This window comes from Branchiostoma floridae, chromosome 5 (genome assembly GCF_000003815.2).
Source record: "Branchiostoma floridae strain S238N-H82 chromosome 5, Bfl_VNyyK, whole genome shotgun sequence".
In the NCBI taxonomy this organism is placed as follows: domain Eukaryota; kingdom Metazoa; phylum Chordata; class Leptocardii; order Amphioxiformes; family Branchiostomatidae; genus Branchiostoma; species Branchiostoma floridae.
In genome coordinates this window covers 9733745-9757570 of record NC_049983.1, presented here as the reverse complement: position 1 = coordinate 9757570, position 23826 = coordinate 9733745, and the positions used below count along the sequence as shown (strand labels likewise).

The 23826-nt window shown below is 41.0% G+C and overlaps 2 protein-coding genes across 2 annotated transcripts in view; one reads left to right on the top strand and one right to left on the bottom strand.

Annotated features, from left to right (window-relative positions):
- LOC118416782 (gem-associated protein 2-like) overlaps positions 1–2712 on the top strand; it is a 6437-nt gene extending 3725 nt beyond the window's left edge. The window contains exons 6-10 of the mRNA XM_035822028.1: positions 272–316; positions 579–647; positions 1270–1380; positions 2140–2198; positions 2373–2712. Of these exons, the coding sequence (XP_035677921.1) occupies positions 272–316; positions 579–647; positions 1270–1380; positions 2140–2198; positions 2373–2406 (318 nt within the window). The 3' untranslated portion in view covers positions 2407–2712. The remainder of the gene's footprint in view (positions 1–271; positions 317–578; positions 648–1269; positions 1381–2139; positions 2199–2372) is intronic.
- Positions 2713–18439: 15727 nt separating this feature from the next.
- LOC118416780 lies at positions 18440–23324 on the bottom strand. Its single transcript, XM_035822025.1, has 5 exons — positions 22063–23324; positions 21597–21715; positions 21230–21379; positions 20952–21120; positions 18440–20572 (listed from the first exon to the last, which is right to left on the bottom strand). Exons 1-5 carry the CDS (start codon positions 22526–22528, stop codon positions 19386–19388), a joined length of 2091 nt encoding a protein of 696 aa, XP_035677918.1. The 5' UTR covers positions 22529–23324; the 3' UTR covers positions 18440–19385.
- Between the last annotated feature and the right edge of the window lie 502 nt (positions 23325–23826).

Genomic DNA, 23826 nt, shown 5'->3' with positions numbered 1-23826 from the left:
AGTTGAACGTCTGACCGTTTCCAAATCATATCCAGTTGCTTGAGTAATTGCTTTTTGGCATGTCTTATTACCTGGATGTCTTACCTTCATTGACTTACTTGTAATGTAGTTGTCAGTATCTTCATTGCGTAAAGAAGTTTCATGGCATACATGTATGTATTAAGGACCTATATGTATTTTAGCCCAATAGTAAGATGAGTGTTTTGAATTCAACTGTTCTTATTAACTGGTTTTTATTGTTACTGTTATTACTGTTATTTTATTGTTACAGGAGGGCAGACCACCAAGTTTACACATTCTGATAACCATGGACCAGGTAAGTTTTGGCAATGGTGCAGTGATGCCCCCTATCAATGTTGTCAGAACTGCATCAGCAATTTTGCAAGTATTTGATTACCAGCACAGCAGATCAACTTGGTCAGTGTTTTTAGTGTTTTTACCATGCAATTTGGCTATAGAGATTTTTATTTTTTTAGATTTATCGTATGCAGCGTATCATTTCAAAATGTCAGAAAGACACACTACAAACCTTACTGGCCAGAAGTGTAATACTCTAATGACTTTCAATATACTTACAGTGGACTGTGATACAAGTTCTGGACTTTCACATCACATGGTTACAGAGACATGGATTCTCAACAATACAGGTAAATATTGCTATTCATTAAAAGTCTCCTGTATATAGGAATGTACTTACTGTATGTAATATGTGTTGCTTGTCCGTCAGTCTAAAATATGCCACACATTCCAAAACATATGCAGCATACCACCAATGAAGATAGGTTTCAGGAAATAAATACTAGTATGTAGAAATGTAGTCCCAGAAGCCATGCCATATGGTGCACACCATGTTACTGACTATCCTTTATTTTGACAAATTGAAATTATACTTTAAAGGTCACTTGTAAGGACTGCTATAGATTGTGTAACATAACATACATAGAACAATTACTTTCTAAGACCTTTGACCCCTTAAGGTGAACTCTCACTGCACTTGCATCAAGCTTGTGGCACTGCAGGGTTTATTCACTGCATCACTGTTTTGTTATTTTCTCCGATTTTTTTATAGTTTAGATTTTGTGTAATACATAAAAGTATGGCTTAGAAGCAAAAAACACAAAATGTAAGAAAATCTGTTCTTTATGTCATTGAGTATCTTTCAAAGCCTGCAGTGATACAAGCTTGATGCAAGTGCAGTGAGAGTGCACCTTTACAAATGGGTAGACACAGTATGGTATTTGTTATTTTTCCTCTACCTCCCCCACGCAGGCACAGTGGTTGTATGCCCTGATGGTGTGTTTAGAGAAGCCCCTGTACCCTGACACGGCTGCTTCCCTACGTACACTGTCCAGATGTTGTAGTGCTATACGAGCCACACTCGTGAGTTCCTTTCTTGTCTATGAGATTTAACATTTCTGGAAGCAGATGACTATTATCTTTTCAAGTCATATAGACTGGACTGTAAGGTTTGATCCACTCACACTGGGAAGGACTCTTTTCAAGAATTGTGGCACATTCTTTAACATGCTTGAAGTGTGGCTTTCCTAAAACATGGGACCTCCATTCAATGTCTTATTCAAGGAACATACCTAGTTGAAGCTAGGTATTCATGTCCACCTGAGTGAAGTGAAGAAACTTATTTTAGGTGCCTTTCCGAATGTCACAAGATCAGTACCCTATCAGCGGATTCAAACCCAGGACCTCTAGGTTTTGGACCTAACACCTTGCTGTTTTGCCACATGACCCCACTGTCTTATTACTATAACAGTAACTTCCATACACTCCTTTAGGTTGAACATTGAATTAGATTGAGCAACATGTATACCTGATAATGTTTTAGCATATATTTTAACTAAAAGATGCCCTTGCAAAGCTAGTAATGACTTTTTTGATAATGAATAACAGCTCCCTTAAAAATCTGTTACCAAGTTAACTGAAGGGACTGCACTAAAGATCCATAGATATAAAGATTTGGAAAATCGAATTTGTTTTTAAACTATTAAAAATAGTAAGTAGAATTTTCAGTATTAGACTTTACAGAAAATTTGCCATGGTCACAGTGGCCTTGCACTTTTTATTAAAGGCAAAATGAAAAGATGTAACATATACACATCTATCTTTATTGTGTTTTTGTTACAGGATAGTAAAGAGGATGACAGACTGGCTCCTTTAAACCTTCTCATATGTTTGGTATCTAGGTAAGTACAGCATGTCTGTTATACATTGGATTTCGGATCTAATTTGATGCAATGTGATTGTGAGGAGTTGCTCTCATTTGCATGATTTTATGAAACTTGGCACAGGTGACCAACCATGCCCTTTGTAAATGCCATTTTGCAGTTTGGTCAGACAATGTTTTTCTCTTTCTGCAGATACTTTGACCAAGGAGACTTAGCAGACACATAGACATAATCAATGGCATCCTCCCCCGCCCCCTTTTTAGACATCTAGTATGAATCTTGTTTCTTTGCATTGATCGTAAAGTGACCGTACGCCAGAAACTTAAGCATAGGATCTTAAAGCGGACATTTGAAGCGTCATTCCTTAGCATTTTTTAATAGTGATGTAGTGTATATGACTCACTCTGAGAATTCAGTGTAGCTCTTACTGGTGTGCTTTAAGCTCTGTAATAAGAATAGTGCAGGCAAGGAAACAAACATCTCACCTATTTTGCATTACTTTGTCCAATCTAATAAACCTTGTTTGTGTTAATGGTTTGTCTTTACTATCTTGAAGGCAACATAAACACTAACGGTGATCTAAATAGATAGTTCATGCTTGCTGCATGCTAATTAAGATACCAGGCCATCAGATTGATGTTAATCCAGAAGTCAGACAGAGATGTTAACAAATTAGTTTTACGTTGATTAATGTTTATTTTCCACAATGTGCATTTAGGGTACATGTAAAATGAAGTTCGTCATGATCATGAAGTGAATCGCAGCTTTGTATTCTGCCTTATTTTACAAGAAAGCCCAGAAAACTATACGTGCTTCGTCAATATCTGTGCTCCGTACATTGTACATTGTACTGTGCTCCGTACATTGTATTAAGGTCATGTAAAGTAGTCCATGTTTTACAACAATGTATGTCATTACGAAGTTTTAGTCCACATTCATATCACTACAAACAATGTCATCAAATCGATCCAAAACAGTTCCAAAGGCACTTCCAAAGATAGCAAACAATACTGATGATTAGAAGAAAATATGATGAACAATACCAAGCCCTCGTGACCCCTTTGAATCCATACAATGCAGAAATCCATACAATGCAGGATTCCGGATAGCCTGTGTAATCTCTTGCTGGCTGGGGTTAATGACCCCCTCCCCGAGAGCGGCGACAATACTATAGGACCGGCCGCTAGGAGCGCGATTTCAGTCAGGCTAGATTCCGGAGACCTCATATCTCCATGAAATATATGATCAAAGTCTTTATGTACTTTTGTCACATACACATACACATACAAATACACATACACTCACTTCACAACAGTTCTCTTCTACGACTGGAGTCTTTTCAAGCATGTTTGAAGTATAAACCAAACGTCTGAGTGAAAGGAAAGTCTCAGACGATCAATCTTCCTTTTGTCCTTTACATGAGGGAACGTTGGCGTTCGGATTTCTTGTTGAACAGACGTGATCGGAATATTGATTATGGTATCCTGGGTTGGAATATTCTAATCTCCTATTCGAAGCAAAGGGATTGAATTCAAGGGTTGACCTTCTCAGTTACAAATACATTTACCTCATTGTCATCAGACACTTCCACTCTTCTGTTGTCAACAACTTTGCCAGAGGTTGAGAGTAGATTTCTCAATTGTTGAAACTGAAAATGATTGAAATGAGAACCGTAAATATTTCTCCTGGATTTCATAATTATTATAATAATCAAAGTTCGCCGTTGACAGTTGGTGATCACATGCCAAATGTAACATATTCTATGCAGTAGCATATTATCCGTTTATAAGAACAGAAATCTTGTCAACAAATATATTGTTCTTGAAATTAGTGTTTCTCTTAAGAAGGGGCTCGTGATAAATGATCTTGTGGAGAGTTCATATCACGAACTCGTGTTCATAGAATTGTTAGACTGTATAGAAAATATTTGACAAACAATATTAATTTTCCGCACTGTAAATCATTCGCATGAAATATGACATATACATATATATGTGGAGTGGTACGTGTAGAACGTAATACACTCGTTCTCATTGAAATGTAAAAAAAAATGCATTTTTTTTGGTCGAAAAATAAATCGGCTTTATTTTCAATGAAAACTACGTGGTTGTTTAGGAAAATTCTTCTTTAAACCATAGCCAAAAAATGGCAACTTATTATTTTCGTGATCGGTCAGAGGGCCTGGGTAGCTGGTTTCACCTACCGAACAATCATTCTGGGAAATTAATTGTTACATTTTTGGCTACTATTTGAATTCTTCGTTTCTTTTCAGGCGACAACCAATTTTAAGGTGGTGAAATCCCACCCGTGGCTATAATAATCTTCTAAGCCATCAACCAATACGAATGTTGTGGTGTATCTTTTGTAAAACATTACAAGGGTTGTGGAAAAATGAAGGAACCAGTGATGTTGTCTATAATTTTCTCCATATCAAGGCGTAAACTCAGGCGACAGCATTTTTGGCATTTTAATTTAATGAGAACGAGCCAATACGGTCTATGTGATAAATTCATAAAACGAAACAGACACGGTTAATCTCACCAGGCTTTCCTGATTCGGACCCACATAAACGTTCACTACGGGTACACCGACCTGAGCAAAGCCCTCTGAAATAAAGGGTAACAACGGAGACATAATCAGGATGTGTCTGAAAAGGTGGTATCTCATTGCACCTGCGGCACCGGTGTGGCACTACGGGGTTCGAAAGATACTCAACGAATTTTAGTGATAAAGAATGAAGTTTTGTGTATTTTGTTGTCTTCTAAGTAATACTTTTGCGTATTACGTAATATCTAAATTATAATAAAGGAAATCGGCGAAAATAACGTAACAGCGCCACAGTGAACGAACCCCGCAGTGCTGCACCGGTGCCTCAAGTGCAGTAAGCTGAGGTAGGAAAAAAATTGATGGTTTGTTTTCGGAAAGTAGTGCAGAGTGTTAAGATTGAGTTTTCCTAAGTCGGACAGTCCTGAGACTTGCGTCCCGTCTCGAGAGAAAAATAGATGACGGCTCTATTGCCAGAACTCCTTCAGTCTTTAAAACTCAAACACAATAAGTGCAGTCAAAACCACTGAAGGTGCCGCTACACTTTGAAAGGAGAGAGGGGTACACAACATCTCAAGTGACATCGAATCAATCTATTATAGAATATATGGGACGTTTCATTTCAACTGTCTTCAAAGAACCAGCCAAACCTCGCAATTGAAGCGTAGGTTTAATACCTACTCTATTACTACCGTATGTACATTCAACCATTTAATATTTGTATGTTAGAATTTAGATTATCTACCTGCATTTAGACCACATTCATTCATTTTGTGTATTTGATTTTTGTTCACTTCCAATTAGCCCCATGGGCTTGAATTTGTAATAAAACATTATCATTATTATTTTTATTTTTATTGAAAAAACACTAAATCTCTCTTCCAAACTTTTGTTTAGAAAGCAGATCAAAACTAGAGTTCGGGGACCTCATACCTCCATGAAATATTTATTGTTTTTTTGTGGATGGTATGTATGTTTATATTCGGTTGTATTTGAGAGTAATGGTTATAAATGTTATGGGGAAGTAGTGGTGTATTTATTTAATGACACAGAGGATGTCCATCTGATTAGTAATTATTAAAATGTGACACTTAATTGTGTAATGTGCGTTTAAGAGGTCGACGGCATATGGTAGCGTGGTGTTCCTTAAGCTTGATGTTTGGCATTTAAACTGTCTAAGGTTAACGTTGTCAGCATTATTGAGGTTCGACTATGTGCCTCAGAGCGGTGTGGTGGGAGGAAGTTGGGAAACTCAGAAAGAAGAAGGGATGTGGCCAACTTTAGTCAGATGGTGATTTGATTTTCCACCAATATGTCATAACATCAGCTGTTCACACGGTACAAAAATGAGATGCACACTTTCCTCTGATAGCCCTACATCAACTGTAAGATGAATACTTGGCGCCAACCCCGTCTGCTAAAAAACAAGTACCATTGGCTACGAAAGAGACAACTAACAACTGTCCCTTATCGTAACGAAATCAGAACATCTGTATCGCCCATAAAACTTCTGACACCCAACCCATCTAAGATGAGAGGACCTAATGGCATTTTAATCACCATGTCACTCAAATCAGCAGTACAGTATGTGAGACATCCATACCTTACCGTTAAATGTACCTCAACTTCTTACAATTATACTTACGCTTCACATCTCCATGATATCCTAAGCAGACATAAATAAAACTAATTATCATATTAAAAAACTCGGGGTTCCCCAAACAGCTGTCATACAAATCACCTCACTATCTGCTTGGAGCTAAGCCCGTTAACAAACACTTAAAGCACGATGCCTGTTCCAATATATCGAAGATATAGGGGGGATTTCTGATATTATTACATCGATTATAACGACAGATACGGCGCCCAAAATCACATCGATTCGAGCTTTCATCACAGCCCACCAACACAACAAGTATGAAACCAATGCATCCAGCCGTTCTTGAGTAATCTTGTACACAGACAGAGACACATAACAGGAAATGTAACCTCCATGACATTTCATGGAGGTAACTACTGTGCCAACTGTTACAAATATTTCAAACAGTCCTAAGCAGACATAAATAAAACTACTGGGGGTTCCCCAAACAGCTGTCACCTCACTATCTGCTCTCAGCTAAGCCCATTAACAAACACATACAGCACGATGCCTGTACCAATATATCTCAAATATAGGGGTGATTTCTGATATTATTACATCGATTATAACGACAGATACGGCTCCCAAGTTCTCATCGATTCGAGCTTTCATCACACCCCACCAACACAACAAGTATGAAACCAATCCATCCAGCCGTTCTTGAGTAATCATCTACACAGACAGAGACACATAACAGAAAATATAACCTCCATTCCATGACATTTCATGGAGGTAATTACCCATTGGACGTCTTCTCTTCAACAATGGCATCACGGTGGGCAATGCTTCCCCAAAGGGGCCATTGCCAGCTATAGATGAGCCATCGGTAGAACTTACCTGTGGATAGGATTGGTTATTAATCCCATGTTTTTTAGTCCTGAAAATAATCATTTTGGAAACACGTGCTAACTACAAAGAGGTGTTCTAATGCATGGGTGCAAAATAAAACTCATCTTTCACCAGAAGTTAATTCTTGAATCTCCTATTGGTAAAATAAATGGATAACACCCCCGCTATCCCATTTTTTACCAATATGTGGGCTGTTGGTGGGCTGTTGCCATTTTCTACCGGTAAGAGTAGTTGGTATTGATGACCAGTGGTCTCAGTGGGTGCTTAGATCAAGATATAGTACAAAGTCATTCCATTGATTTGCACACATCTTTCTGGGTAAGGATTAGTGGGTTAGTGATGCAGAAAACTAACAATTTAATTTGAGACGTTGAGGCGTTTATTCAAAATTCTCTCCGAGATTATACTCACCGTGGAAATTGAAATGGGCTTAAGCGTTGTCGTTCTCTTAGAACTGCTGAAGGCAGGGTTGCCAGGGATGTAAGTAGTGTTCACATCAGACTGACCAGGGATGTAGGTAGTGTTCACATTAGACTGGCCAGGGATGTAGGTAGAGTTCAGATCAGACTGGCCAGGGATGTAGGTAGAGTTCACATTAGACCGGCCAGGGATGTAGGTAGTGTTCACATCGGACTGGCCAGGGATGTAGGTAGAGTTCACATTAGACTGACCAGGGATGTAGGTAGTGTTCACATCGGACTGGCCAGTTGCGTAGGTAGTGTTGACAGTTTGTTCCACCTTTAGATAGGGAACTATGTTGTTAATTATGTGCTTGATGTGATGCTCTGACTGACTCTAAATTCTAAAACAACAATTAAAGCAAAAATGCTACCGATAGAAAAATTGAAAATAACATTTGGATTTATTTTGCTATATACGTTAAAGTGTCATGTCAGATTCACACTACGCCAAAATACAATCATGCACAAGTATAACTTGTTTGAAGCTACACGAAGAAGCTTTAAAGTCCATCGGTGTTGTTGGAAGTCATTCTTAATCCAAGTGGATCTGCAATCGCCAACTTCTGTTCATTCCTTGACAAAGATTACGCGTGGGCAGTAGACAATTTGGCTAAGTCCATTTTTGTCATGGTAATTACAGTGCAACTTTCATTCAGAAAGAGACTCTCCGTATCAAATGGTTACAGGAACATCTAACAGGGCCCAGGGGGAGAAAAGAGCATGAAAGACATAAGCTAGCTTACCAGTGGACTACCGTGTGTACTCAAGAACATCGCAAGAACTATTCCACAGATGGTCAATGACACCGCAAGTACAATAGCTGCCACTACAGCAAAGCAACATCTCTTCCCTTTGGAGAAAAACACATATCAGCCAAGCTATGCCAAGACAAGCTCCCTCTGAAGCGGTCTCAAGAACACAGTCGACTGGCAGGACATTCATTCATGTAACAGCTTCTGCCTGGAACAGCTTCTGGACAATGTTGATCAGAGGTATCACTGAAAGGGGCCCCAAATGCCCCGAGTCTTAAAAGATGGGAGAAGATGGGAGATCACTTGACAGCTGTGAACAATTGATTAGCCGCTGAAATGAAGAACAATACAGAGCTTTAGAGCATATCTTATTAAGCTTCTTAATAATTTTCAATTCGTGGCTATTGTCAAGTACAGTATCTCAAAGCGTCAAGGCGGAAGCAAACAGAATCAAAGGAATACTTTTTCAGGAGGAGAAAAGAAACAAAACCTAGGCTAGAAATCTCTCCAGTCTATTATTCACTTCCAGCATTTCAAATGAAATACATTGTAACGAGCGCTTCAGCTCAAAACACCAAGTTGATTTGGGAAAAGTATTGAAAATGCCTATCACCTGGTGTCACCTCTCTGATGATGAACAGAATTGAAGCGGACATCATACTCTAAAATTTCAGAAAAATGTCACTTTTTTACATCATAATGAGTTTTTTTACATACATCACTCAAACCCACAGGGCTAAATAACTAAAACCAAAAGGCTAATGAAATACATGGAGACATATCTTACCTCTGATTGCTTGCTGGCCAACGTTTGGTGCATACATGGGATTAGGGATGAGGTCGCTCCGTGCGTACATCGGATTAGCATGGAGTGTATTCGGAGAACGTCGACGATTGTGAACGTGACACTTGCCCTCATCTTTAGACACTGAGTCTACAGCATCATTCTGGAGCGAGTCACATCCCGCAAAGCTGGTCGAGATCGTGTTGCTATCTGAAGTTGTTTTCTTAGATGATTCTTTTTCATGAGTCTCTTTTGTCTTCTTAACAGACGGCATGTCGCTTTGGCATCCGAATGCAACAGCGTACGGTTGAATTGGTTCATTGTCACCAAGGTCGATGTCGATTGTTTGTCCGTTTTCACTGACAGGGTGACGCGCTTGTATGTCACTGCTGATGTCATCGTCTTCCTGGTATCTAATAGCATATGGATCGATTCGGAGGATGCCCTCACTTTCAGTGCTGTTAAAGTCTGGTTGATCATTCTGCCCGTACGCCGAGTTAGGCTTCTCGGCATTTTGCGGGGACGGTGAGTTGTAGCTCGGGTTGTTTTGCTCTTTACTAGTTGGATTCGAGTCCAGAGTTGATGCAGGGTACAGCAGATTCGGGTCCCGGGTGTTACTGTCGCATATCGAATTTGGTTGGAGTCTACTCGGTGGATGAAGAATGTCATGCCTTGCACTGTCATTCCCAGGAAAGCCCATTGTGTCATCGTCATTCCTGTAGTCACATCTAACCAATTTGGCCGAGACATCATCGTTGCTGCTTGAAGCCGTTTTAGCTTTCTGACAGGGTTCCATGGTTGTCATTTCTTCTGGAGATTCCTCAATGTCATCATGGTAGGTGTAAGCTAAGGCATATGGTTCAATGTTATCAACATGAAGATTTACGATGTGGAATGTTTCTTCGTCTTCGGATGCAGAATTGCTTTCGGTAGGTATTTCAACATCGCCATTTTTATCTCCGGTCTGATACTGAACAACACATGACTTGGTGAAGCTTTTGCCACCACTATTTGCTGACCCCAATGGAGGTTCTGTATTAACGTTTAGCTTGGCACTGTCGTTTTGTGCGTACATCGGATTTGGATGAAGCGAAGTTGGAGGATGTCGAAGTCGTTGGACATTACGGTCATCCCTGGCGAAGTTAGTGTCTACATCAACCCTGGATGAGTGACATCCCGACAGTTCGGTTGAAACATTATTGCTGCTGTCTAAAGCCATTCTTGTTTTCTGCAGTGGAGTTTCGGTATGAAAGTTTAGCTCGGCAATGTCCTTTTGTGCGTACATCTGATTTGGATGAAGTGAAATTGGAGGATGTCGAAGTCGTTGGACATTTCGGTCGTCCCTGGCGATAGTAGTGTCCACATCAACCCTGGATGAGTGACATCTCACCAGTTTGGTTGAAACTTCATTGATGTTAATTAAAGCCGTTCTTGTTTTCCGAAACGGTTCTTTTGCCTCTTCCAAACTTGTCTCGACGGATACGATATGGCCCTGACACATGTATGAGAATGCGTATGGTTCAATATCTGCATTGCCCGGGACTATGTTGGTTATTGTTTCTACATTCCAAGCCGTAGCACCATTGTCTGTGGACACGTCACTTTTTCCACCATTGCCATCACCTTCGTGAAACGGTTCTTTCGCAACTTCCAAACTTGTCTCGGCGGATACGATATGGTCCTGACAAATGTATGAAAAAGCGTATGGTTCAATATCTGCATTGCCCGGGACTATGTTGGTTATTGTTTCTACATTCCAAGCCGTAGCACCATTCTCTGTGGACACGTCGCTATTTCCACCATTGCCATCACCTTCGTGATGACTAACAGCGTAAGGGGCGATGCAGTGATTGCCATCACAACTGACCGGCCTAAGAGCAGGTTTTCCAGGTACAGGATTTGAACTGGTTCCCGTCATACCGTCCCTCATGGTGATCCTTGATGCCATGTTGGTGTTGTCTTTAGCCATGGTCCCGACTGCACTGATACTGGAGGCCATGTACACAACTACTGGTTAAAATGAAGTGACTACTCTGGAGTACACTCGAGCACACACAGGGAGTCTATGCCAATGATATTAAACCGGTTGCCACTTTTCCCCTGTTCAGTTTTGTTATTTGCCAAGGTTCACAATATGTCAATTGAACTTTTAGCTTGTTTTTAAAGAGTCTTAACAGCGTCTGGGACTTATATGAGATTATGCTTTAGCTATACTTTTTCTGGCAAACTTTGATTTTTTACATATCACATCTATTACATATTGACTTCAAGCATGTATTGTCTGGGTATGTTAGCCCCAAAGTGATTTAAGGGCCTTGATATGTAGCTGAGAAGTACGTGTGTTGTCAGTGAAACTTTGAATCGTCGCGAAAATAAAACGGGTGTATTCTATGTCAAACCTAGACAATTCTAACTACTGTGTAGGTTTGGCTTTCTACAAGGGGTTTCCTTGGACCTGTCACTCCATATGGATATGTTTGTTGAGTTCGTTCTAAAGAAGTTAAAAGGCTTTAGTATATAGATGTTATGTTGACGCCAAGATTGCATGATTATGGTCTAACCCCATGACTTACGTCTGCAAACGTTTCTAGTCTAAAGAGACTATGATCTTTGCCTTTGAAATTCCATTGTTGGATGTTGCAATATGAAATAAAAGCCAAAGTTCAACAACATTGACATATTGAAACTCCTGGACACTTAGTGTCATTGGACGAAGAATCCTAGACACAGAATCAGATTTCCTAAAAAATGTTGTAAAGAGGATATTAACATCAGGGCGTTACAGGGCGTTATAATCATTCCTCAGGGAAGAAGCATGCCCCCAACAAGCTTTGGCTTCGTACACCACTGTGCCATGTTTTCCAATCACAAGTCACTATTACACGCGGGGTTCTGACCTCTTTAAGAAGAAGCCAGTTTCTTGAATAGTGCCCATAAAATGTTACCTTGGTGAGTGCAGAGAATAAACTTGACATTTTGTCAAAACACAATATTTTGGCCCTTTTTAAGACATCTATACTATGAAGTGGTCACTGAAGCAGTACACACAGTGGTCACACAACACACACACTCCCACGCGCGCCATATACAAACACAGTCATTTCATAAGAGTTCTCTTCTGTGGCCGCAGTCTTTTGAACCATGTTCGAAGTATATTGATCAGAGCTTTCCTTTCTTCCTTTACATAAGGGAACGTTGGCGCATGTGAAACAGGCAAGACGGGTATCTTCTATTCCAAGCAAAGGGCTTGGAGTCACTTGTTGACCATCTCAGTTACAATTACGACATTGGTAGCAGACACGACCACTTGTGGCTACCTGTCAAATTACAAGTCATCACCACCTCGCTAGGCTTTTTCCGGTTTTCTTTGCTGCTCAACTGGAAATGATCAAAATGAGAACCGTAAATAATCCTTCCTGACCTTTTGGCCATGCTCGCATCATCACAATAATCAAACTTCACCGTTGACAGTTAATAACCAATGATTTGTAACTGTTACAGCAAATGTTACATGATTCGTATACAAGCTCAGAAGTGTCTTCGAAAACTCCCCAGTTTTCTTGAAAGTGTTTTTGGTATCAAATGATTCGTGATAAACATATCGTGCTGCTGAGTGTTCAAACTTTAAATTTCTGTCACAGACTCATGTTCATAGAATTTTACACGGTGCAGAATGTTACCCAGTATGGCCGTTGTACAAGAAACGATTGTGATAAAATTGTTCATTGCTGAAAATAACTCGTTTGGAGTATACCAGTTATTTGCGTGCGTGGCCGGACACCAGCAGAACTTAACAAGTTATACGTGATAGGACATACTGCACATACTAGCAAAGGAACAGTCATTCTCACCCAACGTCTAACACTTTCAATAAAATTCCTCAGCCCAACTTCCCCAACACCCTTCACCAATCCTGGAAGGATACAAAATTAACGCGACGTAAGCGAAATGCTAAAACCCCTCTGTAGGTGGTGGATAATAACAGAAACATGACATGAAAAAGACTCAATATTCGTTTTCGGAAAGTACAAATCTTAAATTTGGGATTTCCTTTAGGAGACGTATAGAAAGAAATGAACGAAAAGTTATATTTCTAGATGTAATGTCCATTTTCCCCTTCCCTTCAAGTGCAGTCAAAACTACCCTTTGAAAGGAGAGAGGGGTAGACAATATTTCAAGTGATATTAAAAAAAGCTAAATCTCTCTTCCAGACTATTGTTTCGAAAGCAGATCAAAATTACCTGTTGGACGTCTTCTTTTCAACCATGGCATCACGGTGGTTAATGCTTCCCCCAAAGAGCCATTACCAGATGAGCCATCGGTAGAACTCACCTGTGGATTAAATAAGGGTTAATGACCCGCCCCGATGTGTATATGGTGTCATAAAGCCTGGTCCTTTGCTAGAACCACCGAATAAAACCACCGAGTGAGCGAAGCGAACGAGGTGGTTTTATGAGGTGGTTATAGCAAAGGACCAGGCGTTGTAACACCATGTACACCGAGGAACAGGCGGGTCATTATCGTTATTATCATATAGCCTACCCAAACTTGCAAACTCCTGTATGACGCATAGATCCCATTGGTACTATACGTTTGAATTCCTTTGTCGAATTTCACATTTGTTCTTTGGTACTTACATTTGTGAGGAGATTACAGATTGCATTTTTAAACCAAAATTTCCACAGAAAATATTCCAAACATTGCAATCTTTGGCTTTTTAGAACAACAAAACTAATTATCAATGTCAGGAGCCATTCCCCTTGGAGTCTGTACTTATTACCTCTGCTCTGGCAAATGTTTTGCTCCTTTGATTGGCCAATGCCTGCATATCCCTTACTTTCTTGTGTGTATCGCTCCTTCTGATTGGTAAGAATGAATCGACACCGGCACCGGTGTTGATTTGCATCGACACTGGTGCCGGTGTCGATTCATTCTGACCAACCAGATGAGCGATACACACCGGCCTGGCCGGAATCTATGTGTTACGGCGTTATAACCAACGTGGAACGGGGCCTTCTGATTGGTCCGCGGCGCCTGGCTATATGATAATATCAAATAATACCAAAATGTGGACTATTGACATTTCTACCGGTAGGAGTAGCTGAAATTGGTGACCATCGAGTGCCTTCATCGATCAAGCTATATAGCTATAATACAGTCATTACATTTTTTTGTATACCTTTCATTCGGTAAGGCAAATGTGGAAAGGATTAGTGAGTTGGTGATGAAAAAAATTAGTTTGAGACCTTCATGCGTTTACGGAAGAATAACTCGAAGATTATACTCACCGTGGAAATTGAAACGGGCTTTAATGTTGTCGTTCCCATAGAACTGCTGATAGCAGGGTGGTCAGGGATGTAGGTATTCACATCAGACTGAAACAGGATTGCGGACTGACCAGTTGTGTCTGTAATGTTCATATCTGACTGACCAGTTGCGTAGGTAGTGTTCACATCAGACTGACCAGTTGTGTAGGTAGTGTTCACATCAGACTGACCAGTTGTGTAGGTGGTGTCCACACCAGACTGACCAGTTGTGTAGGTAGTGTTCACATTAGACTGACCAGGGATGTAGGTAGTGTTCACATCAGACTGACCCGGGATGTAGGTAGAGTTCAGATCAGACTGGCCAGGGATGTAGGTAGTGTTCATATCGGACTGACCAGTTGTGTAGGTGGTGTTCACAGTTTGTGCCACCTTTAGATAGGGAACTATGTTGTTAATTATACATTTCTTCATGCGATGCTCTAATTTTAATTCTAAAACAACAATTAGTGCACAATGCTGCCGATAGAAACATGGAAAATAACATTTGGATTGATTTTGCTGTATACTTTAAAATGTCATGTCAGATTCATACTACGCCAAAATACAATTATTCGCAAGTACACGTTGTTGTTTGAAGCTTCACGCAGACTTTTCATAGCTTCGAAGTCCATCGGTGTTGGTGGACGTCAAATCATAATGGAACTACAATTGCCAACGTCTGGTCCACTGTTTCTTCCTTGACAAATAAAGACTACGGGTACAAAATTTGGCTGTAAGTCTATTTTAGTGATGACAAGTAAGGAGACTCTTCGTATAAAATGGTTCCTGGAACATCTAACAGATGGAGAAAATAGCGAGAAAGACATAAACTATCTTACCAGTGGACTACCGTGTGTACTCAAGAACATCGCAAGAATGACTCCAGCAGTGGTCAATGATACCAGAAGTACAATAGCTGCCACTACAGCAAGGCAACATCTCTTCCCTGTAGGGAAACAACACATACCAGCCAAGCTACTCCTACACGTACTACCTCTGAAGCGGTCTCAAAAACACATTCAACTGGCAGGACATTCATTCATGTACCCGTTTCTTCCTGCAACAGCTCCTGGACAATGTGGTCACAGATATCATTGAAAGTGGCCCCCCAAATTCGCGTTGATCTTAAAAGCTTGGAGAATATGCAAGAGCACTTGGCAGCTGTGAACCAATGATTAGCCATTGAACTGTACTGGAGTACAAAGCAGGGCTTTAGAGTCTATCTCAAAGCGTCAAGACGAAAGCAAACAAAATCAAAAGAATACTTTCTCAGGAAGAGAAAATAAACAAAGCGTACAAATCTCTCTCCACCTGTAACATTTCAAATGAAATACATTATAACGAGCGCTTTAGCTGGGGAGACATTAATTTGATTTCACGATAGAAGTGGATTTCAGCTGGTGTCACCTCTCTGATGATGAACAAAACTGAAGTGGACATCATATTCTAAAACTTCAGAAAAATGTCATTTTTTTACATTATAATGAGGTTTTTACATACATCACTCAAACCCACAGGGCTAAATAACTAAAACAAAAGGCTAATTAAATACATGTAGACATTTCTTACCTCTAATTGCTTGCTGGCCAACGTTTGGTGCATACATGGGATTAGGGATGAGGTCGCTCCGTGCGTACATCGGATTTGCATGAAATGTATCCGGAGAACGTCGAAGATTGTTACACTTGTCCTGTCCTTTAGACACTGAGTCTACAGCATCATTCTGGTGTGAGTCACCTCCTGCCATGCTGGTCGAGATGGTGTTGCTATCTGAAGTTGTTTTCTTAGACGATTCTTTGTCATGAGTCTCTTTTGTCTTCTTGTCAGACGGCATGTCGCCTTGGCATCCGAAAGCAACAGCGTACGGTTGAATGGGTTCAATATTCGCATTATCACCAAGGTCAATGTCGACTGTTTGTCCGTTTTCAGCGACAGGGCCACGCGTTCGTATGTCACTGCTAATGTCATCGTCTTCCTGGTATCGAATAGCATATGGGTCGATTCGGAGGATGCCCTCACTTTGTGATACCTCAGTGCTGCGAAAGTCAGGTTGATTATTTTGCCCGTAAGCCGAGTTAGACTTTTCGGCATTTTGCGGGGACAGTGAGTCGTAGCTCGGGTTGTTTTGCTCTTTACTAGTTGGATTCGAGTTCAGAGTTGATGTATGGTACAACAGATTCGGGTCCCGTGTGTTACTGTCGCATATCGAATTTGGTTGGAGTCTACTCGGTGGATGAAGAATGTCATGCCTTGCACTGTCATTCCCAGGAAAGCCCATTGTGTCATCGTCATTCCTGTAGTCACATCTAACCAATTTGGCCGAGACATCATCGTTGCTGCTTGAAGCCGTTTTAGCTTTCTGACAGGGTTCCATGGTTGTCATTTCTTCTGGAGATTCCTCAATGTCATCATGGTAGGTGTAAGCTACGGCATATGGTTCAATGATATCAACATGAAAATTTACGATGTGGAATGTTTCTTCGTCTTCGGATGCAGAATTGCTTTTGGTAGGTATTTCAACATCGCCATTTTTATCTCCGGTCTGATACTGAACAACACATGACTTGGTGCAGCTTTTGCCACCACTATTTGCTGACCCCAACGGAGGTTCTGTATTAACGTTTAGCTTGGCACTGTCGTTTTGTGCGTACATCTGATTTGGATGAAGCGAAATTGGAGGATGTCGAAGCCGTTGGACATTACGGTCATCCCTGGCGATGGTAGTGTCTACATCAACCCTGGATGAGTGACATACCACCAGTTCGGTTGAAACATCATTGCTGCTGCTTAAAGCCATTCTTGTTTTCTGCAGTGGAGGTTCGGTATGAACGTTTAGCTCGGCAATGTCCTTTTGTGCGTACATCTGATTTGGATGAAGTGAAATTGGAGGACGTCGAAGCCGTTGGACATTACGGTTATCCCTGGCAAAAGTAGTGCCATCATCAACCCTGGATGAGTGACATATCACCAGTTTAGTTGAAACATCCTTGATGCTGCTTACAGCCGTGATTGTTTTCTGAAACGGTTCTTTTGCCTCTTCCAAACTTGTCTCGACGGATACGATATGGTCCTGACACATGTATGAAAAAGCATATGGTTCAATATCTGCATTGCCCGGTGCTTTGTCGATTATTGTTTGTCCTTTTCCAGCCGTAGCACCATTTTCTGAGAATATGTCACTATTTCCACCATTGCCATCACCTTGGTGAAACGGTTCTTTCGTCTCTTCCAAACTTGTCTCGACGGATACGATGTGGTCCTGACACATGTATGAAAATGCGTACGGTTGAATATCTGCATTGCCCGGGACTATGTTGGTTATTGTTTCTACATTCCAAGCCGTAGCACCATTCTCTGTGGACAAGTCGCTATTTCCGCCATTACCACCACCTTCGTGATAACTAACAGCGTAAGGCTCGATGCAGCGATTGCCATCACAACTAACCGGCCTAAGAGCAGCTTTTCCTTGTGCAGGATTTGAACTGACTCCCGTCATACCGTCCCTCAAAGAGTCATCCATGGTGATCCCTGACGCGATGTCGAAGGTGAGGTCTTCAGCTATGGCCCGAACTGTACGAGACACCATGTACATACCAGCTACGTATCTGTGGTTCTGTTACAAGCTTTTGAGTACTCTTAGTAAACTAGGGCACACCGTAGACTATAACCATGACATCAATCAGCCTACCGCTGCTCCTTTGTTTAGTTTCATTTTTGCCAAAGATTGTAATCTGGTCCTTGAACGAGTCTTTGCTTGTTGTTATGTCAGAGTTCTATCAGCGTTTGTGGCTTATATGGGATTAGGCTTTTAAATTTAGTCTTTTTGGCAAACCTAATATCTTAGTTTACTTATTGTCTTGACTTGGAACACGTACATGTATGTCTTTGAGTTTTGGCTCCAAAGGGATTTGGGGACATTGATGTTTAGCTGAGAAGCCAATAAGTTGTCTTCTCTGAGGTTTTATTCGTGATAAGATAGCAGGAATTTTCAAACGACTGATTGTCTAGCTTTGACCTTCTATAAAGACTTATCTATGAAAAATCGGATTTTTCAGGGATTTGTGACCTTCCTCTGAATGTGTTTGTTGAGTTTATTCTAAAGAAGTTATAAGGCTGTAGATCTTATGTCGTCGCCAAGATTGCATGATTTTGTCTGACACCATGACTTACATCTGTCATCTGACATCTGTTCATTCCTTGAAGAAGACTAGATTCAATTGAAAAAATCAACTACAACAAATGTCAATCACATATTTCTTCCACAATAGATATACAGTAATTACATTGTCTCACACCATCTGTACAAAACTACATTCCTTGCTGAGCAGACGTACAGGTAGAGGCAGCTCAAACCATACAACCTGGCATATGTGGCATATTTCATAAGCAATATTTTTTATTTCAAGCTTTCCAATCTTTATTAGGAGCTTTACAATCATCATTCTAAAAATACATAAAGAATACTACCATATCTCTAATTTCAACCAACTCTAAAATCATAGTTTTGCACTAGATTGACAACTTTAAATATAAAGTATGATATGGAATCCAGCTGGAAGTCAATATTCAGCAGTGCCAATAAAAATGGAATGAACTGTAAGAACCCTTAGACCTATATGATTGCAAGCTTCTTCTCTTCTAAATTACAAAGCGTGGATGTTATGTTATATCAATTGTTTTCCTCATTGCCATGTTTGCAAGAGTTCAGAATGTATGAATAGGTGGTAAGATGATATAAGTTTGATCAAGAGTCAGGATTTGTACCTACATGAATATTTTTGGGTTCTGAAGGCCATGATATAACTTTAAAAGAGACAATCAACAGGCAGATGTAACATGTTGGCAGGCATCAAAGCAATGTGGTTATAAGCTAGCCTTCCAGACCAAATGTTTCGAGGAAACTGGTGTGTGATGCAGCCCAGTACTTCGAGGCCAAAAGTTTCTCCTTCAAACTTTGTGCGGCCCGAAACTCTCTGTGTCCATCCGACAGAATCTTGATGATGCGCTTGGACAGGGTTTTGGCGGCCTCATCGTCATCATCTTCGATCTCTACGATCGTGCGGTCGAACTCGGGGTCTTGTGTCTTCAGGAACTTCGCAAGACCAGACTTGTGGGAAACCAGGACCGGCACCCCTGCAGCGATGGCCTCCAGACCAATCAGGCCGAATGGCTCTGCACGTGACGGCATCAGCACGACGTTTGCCTTTTCCATGTCCTTGTGCAGCTCGTCCTGTGTGCCGTACTTCAGGGGGGTGAAATGGATGTTACTCGCGTTGGCCTGGATGATATCCCTGCTCTCCTGGAAATCTTCAGCACTTATGCCGTGGGCTCGCCATTTGGCGTCGGGGTGTGCTACGATGACCTTGCCCATGGACATTGCGGCCAGATCGTATCCTTTCAGCTTCTCCACACCCTTGACCCTGCCGATGGATAGAACCACTTTCACACTGGTATCAACGTATTTGCACTTTGCTGTGCTGAAGATATCGGAGGGCTTAGGAAGGAACTCGAAGTGAGGTTTGAAATCTCTCGTCTCATGCTTGTAGTAGTCATGCAAGTATGGTCCTACTGAGATGATTACGTCAGCATGTTCCAGGTCTTCAAGAATGTTTTTCTGCTCGTCTCCAATGCTCAACACCCTCTCATCGCTCCTGTACTGGTTGGTGTCTTCTGGCATCACATGCGTGACTTGGACGAGTTTAGCGTCAGGAAAACGTTGCTCCTTGATTTGTCTTGCTGCATGGCTTGTGATGGGCACGTGACCGACGATGAAGTCGACTAGAGGAAGGTCTGGATAACGAGCCTTATGGTCAAAGGTCAGCCAATCAAGGCAGGGCTCTCTCTTGTCACGTTTGGATGTTTTTGGAAAGATGAGCTGAACGCTATCAGCAGCTGCATCCTTCTTATCGTCTTCTGTGGCACTCAGGACTGTAGAATAGACCTCTGCACCTTTGAAAGCCAGTAGTGACGTCATCTGGTAGTGGACGGTGGATATGCCGCCCTTTGCAGTCCCATACTCATCGTTGAGCAGCAACACTATAGGCTTAGCTCCAGATCCTGAAAACAAAGCATGGATGACAACGTTGAGAGTATTTTTCATGTCATGTATTTGTATGGACGCTGAGAAACCTTTGCTATCTTTTAAATCTTAAGACGTCTTAAATACAAGCTACATAATACAAGCTGCAGAGAGCTGTGTAAATTTAGTGAGAATTTCGACTTATTATCTGTCTCACTTCACACGCAGCACATGTAAATATTGACAGTAGCTAAGCTCTCTAACTAGGATAGTTGGAAGCTGTTTCAATTTTTTTGTTATTATTATCGTCATTATCTATCTATCAATCAATCAATCATTTTTTTCATGTGTTCCTGCCGAAGTAATTCAGAAAGCAATGTGCCTTTTCCAGGTAGCATTCATGTCCAGCAAGCTTACCTCGATTTCTTGGCTTCTTGCCTTGTTGTTCTTCCACCAGGGCTCTCGAAGTGCAGTTTTCCTCCGGTGGCTGTTCGTCCTGATGCCCGTCAAGATAAAACTCTCCGGCTGCCGATCGCTTGGCTGGCGGTCCAGCTGATGTTTCTGCCGGTCGCTTACCTGGCCGAGCCTGTAAAACAAAGTCCGTCGTTACTGAAACGTGTCAGCTAAAGGTGAAAATACAGACTTTTATATCAAACTTACTTTTTTAGACCTTGAAAACAACTTGGTGCCAATACCTCAATCCTGCCAACCTCCTGTGCTAGCAGGTCCATGCCAAAGTCACTCAGCTCTTGCTGAAGCTTGTCCACCGACGCTTCTCGGTCTTTCTCCATCCACTTCAACAGCACGCTATAGGCCTGGTAACTCGGGGTTTGGTTGCTTGAACCCTTAAAGTATAAGAGTTTACATTGGACGCTGTGACACAATGGTTGTTGTATTTTGTAGGAGGTATGTTCTATTCTAGTTACTCATGTAGTTATAAAACGTAGGCTAAGCAACAACATTGTTACAGGCATACGTTGTTCTGAGAGTTTGTATACACCACGTTTCTGAGTGATGTATAGAGTTTTCATGCACAAATGCTCAAGTGACCAAAAGTATTACTTGGGTAATGGACGTCATCTCATCTGCCGTAAGTTGAAGTGCGACACCGAGACCTTCCACCTCGCGCGTTTCAGTCACGTTTTGTGAGAAATGGTGGAGACGTTTCCTCAGGTCTTTCCCTGAAACATCGATATGACTGTGGTTAGATGCGAGCGAGCAATTCTAGCCTGCATTAAAGAGAGTAATAAGCTTTCATATTCAGACAACTTTTACATTAAAGCATATTGCATGATCTTATCTACATATAATCTACACGGTAACACAGCTTATCAGTCACAGTTTCTCACCTTATATCTATATTGAGGCATATCTATAATGATCCATATTATAACTACTTGTTCTACATCAACAAAAAGCTACAAATGTTGCTTGTGGCACATGCATAGTAACTAATACATTTACATTACGTCTTTCTAATTGATTGACCCTTTATCAAACTTTTCTCCAGAATCCTCATATTACATACCATCTTCTTTTTCCTTCAACTTTCTTCTCAGGAAGTCCATGATGGCGGCTGTACCAATCCGACAGACATCAGGAGGAGGGTATGTCAGGGGGTTTTCAGAGATGCCCATGTCCTTTAGTTTGGCCAATCGGATCAGAGTCAGGGGAAGGTGGGAAATTCTGTTACCTGACATGTTTAGCTTCTCAAGGTTGGACAGGTTCATGATTGAGTCAGGAACTGATGTGAATTTGTTTGCAGAGATATTTAAGTGCCTCAACTGCATCAATTCCCCAACACTATCAGGCAGTGACGCCAAGCTACTATTCTGCAGGTCCAAGACTTGTAAGTTCTTCAGTCTGCCGATGTCTTCAGGTACGGGTGATGGTTTGCCTTTACCAGTCCAGGTCCCCATATATAGCTCCTGTAGACCCTCCAACTGCAGCACTTGTCTGGGGAACTCTAAAAACTGACATCTACCGATGTACATGGTTCTCAGTCCTGTTAGTTGAGATATATTGTCAGGGAGATACTTGAGTGGGTTGCTTGTCACGGAAAAGGTGTGGAGCTGAAGTAGTGAACAAACTTCTTCTGGTATCTCTTTGAATTTATTGTTGTGGAGGTGTAGCCTGTGGAGTGTTAACTTCGAGAATCCAGCAGGCAATGTGTCAATACTGTTCTTTGACAGGTCAATGTGATTTAGATTAGGTAGAGTAGTGATTGCTTCCGGCAGTTGTGTCAGTAGGTTGTTGTCAAGCTTAAGTTCACGAAGCTTCTGTAGTTGACCTATCTCCTCGGGTATGGTCGTCAGCCTGTTGTTAGACAGGACAAGGCGTTCGATATCTCTGTTGTCAAACACCTCGGCTGGGACGGAGGTCAGACCTTTGCCACTGAGGTCGATAGTGAGCCAGCCATACACCACCTTTGGCTGGAGAGCTAAAAAGTTGGAAAGAAATTGCTTTGAAGCATTATCACAGACTTCTATACAATAAAGTGTTCAAACGGTAAAATCGATAGATATTGCAGCTTACATAAACAACTCCCAAAAGAAAAGTGTTCACTTACATGCACTCGATAAAACAGCATAGAATGCACTGAATGCAAAATATATAACTGTATCGATAGCTTAATTAGGGACATTATTCAACATATAATAAAGGGACAGAATATAAACTTTATTGATGGCCTGATATACTTGAATATGATTTATATGTACAGGTACGATGCAAGTAATCTAATGTAATTTCATTCTTTATTCACTATCATATGTTAAACAATGTGTGAAGAAAACCTGTAACAAATGATGTGGAATGGAAGTGATATTGAAGAGTCACATAAATTCTAAGAAACGATAAAAAAGACAGCTCGACAGCCCTATTTCATAAAAACACGACGTGGTCACTGAAAAAATACATCTCACCAACGTTGAGCTGCTTAGAACATCGTCTGCTTGGATCTTACCCTGCAGAAAACAACGTTAACAGGATGTAAGTAGAATTTTACAAGTGATGTTTTAAGCAAACCGTGAATGAATGAATAACTTTATTGCTCAACAATCGCACAAGGTACAACCAATAACAACTACTAGCTATAAAGACAATGGTACTACGAAGCTATATACAGAACCACAAAATATTATCGATAACAGTACAGTCAATTAAAGTATGAGTGATCTGGTCTCGCATTTGGAATAACGTATAAATAAATTGACCTACGTAGGAGGATATATGGGTTGAACATGATAGCAGTAGTGTACATAAAAAAATCGTTCTGTGTACCAGTAAAAGA

What these genes read in the sequence shown, in the direction of transcription:
- LOC118416780 (XM_035822025.1), bottom strand. Translation starts at nt 22,528, where the DNA reads ATGTACATCGGTAGATGTCAGTTTTTAGAGTTCCCCAGACAAGTGCTG. An exon ending in AGATGACGTCCATTACCCAA is followed by an intron (nt 21,380 to 21,596) that starts GTAATACTTTTG and finishes TTATACTTTAAG; the next exon opens with GGTTCAAGCAACCAAACCCC. An exon ending in CAAGAAGCCAAGAAATCGAG is followed by an intron (nt 20,573 to 20,951) that starts GTAAGCTTGCTG and finishes CTTTGTTTTCAG; the next exon opens with GATCTGGAGCTAAGCCTATA.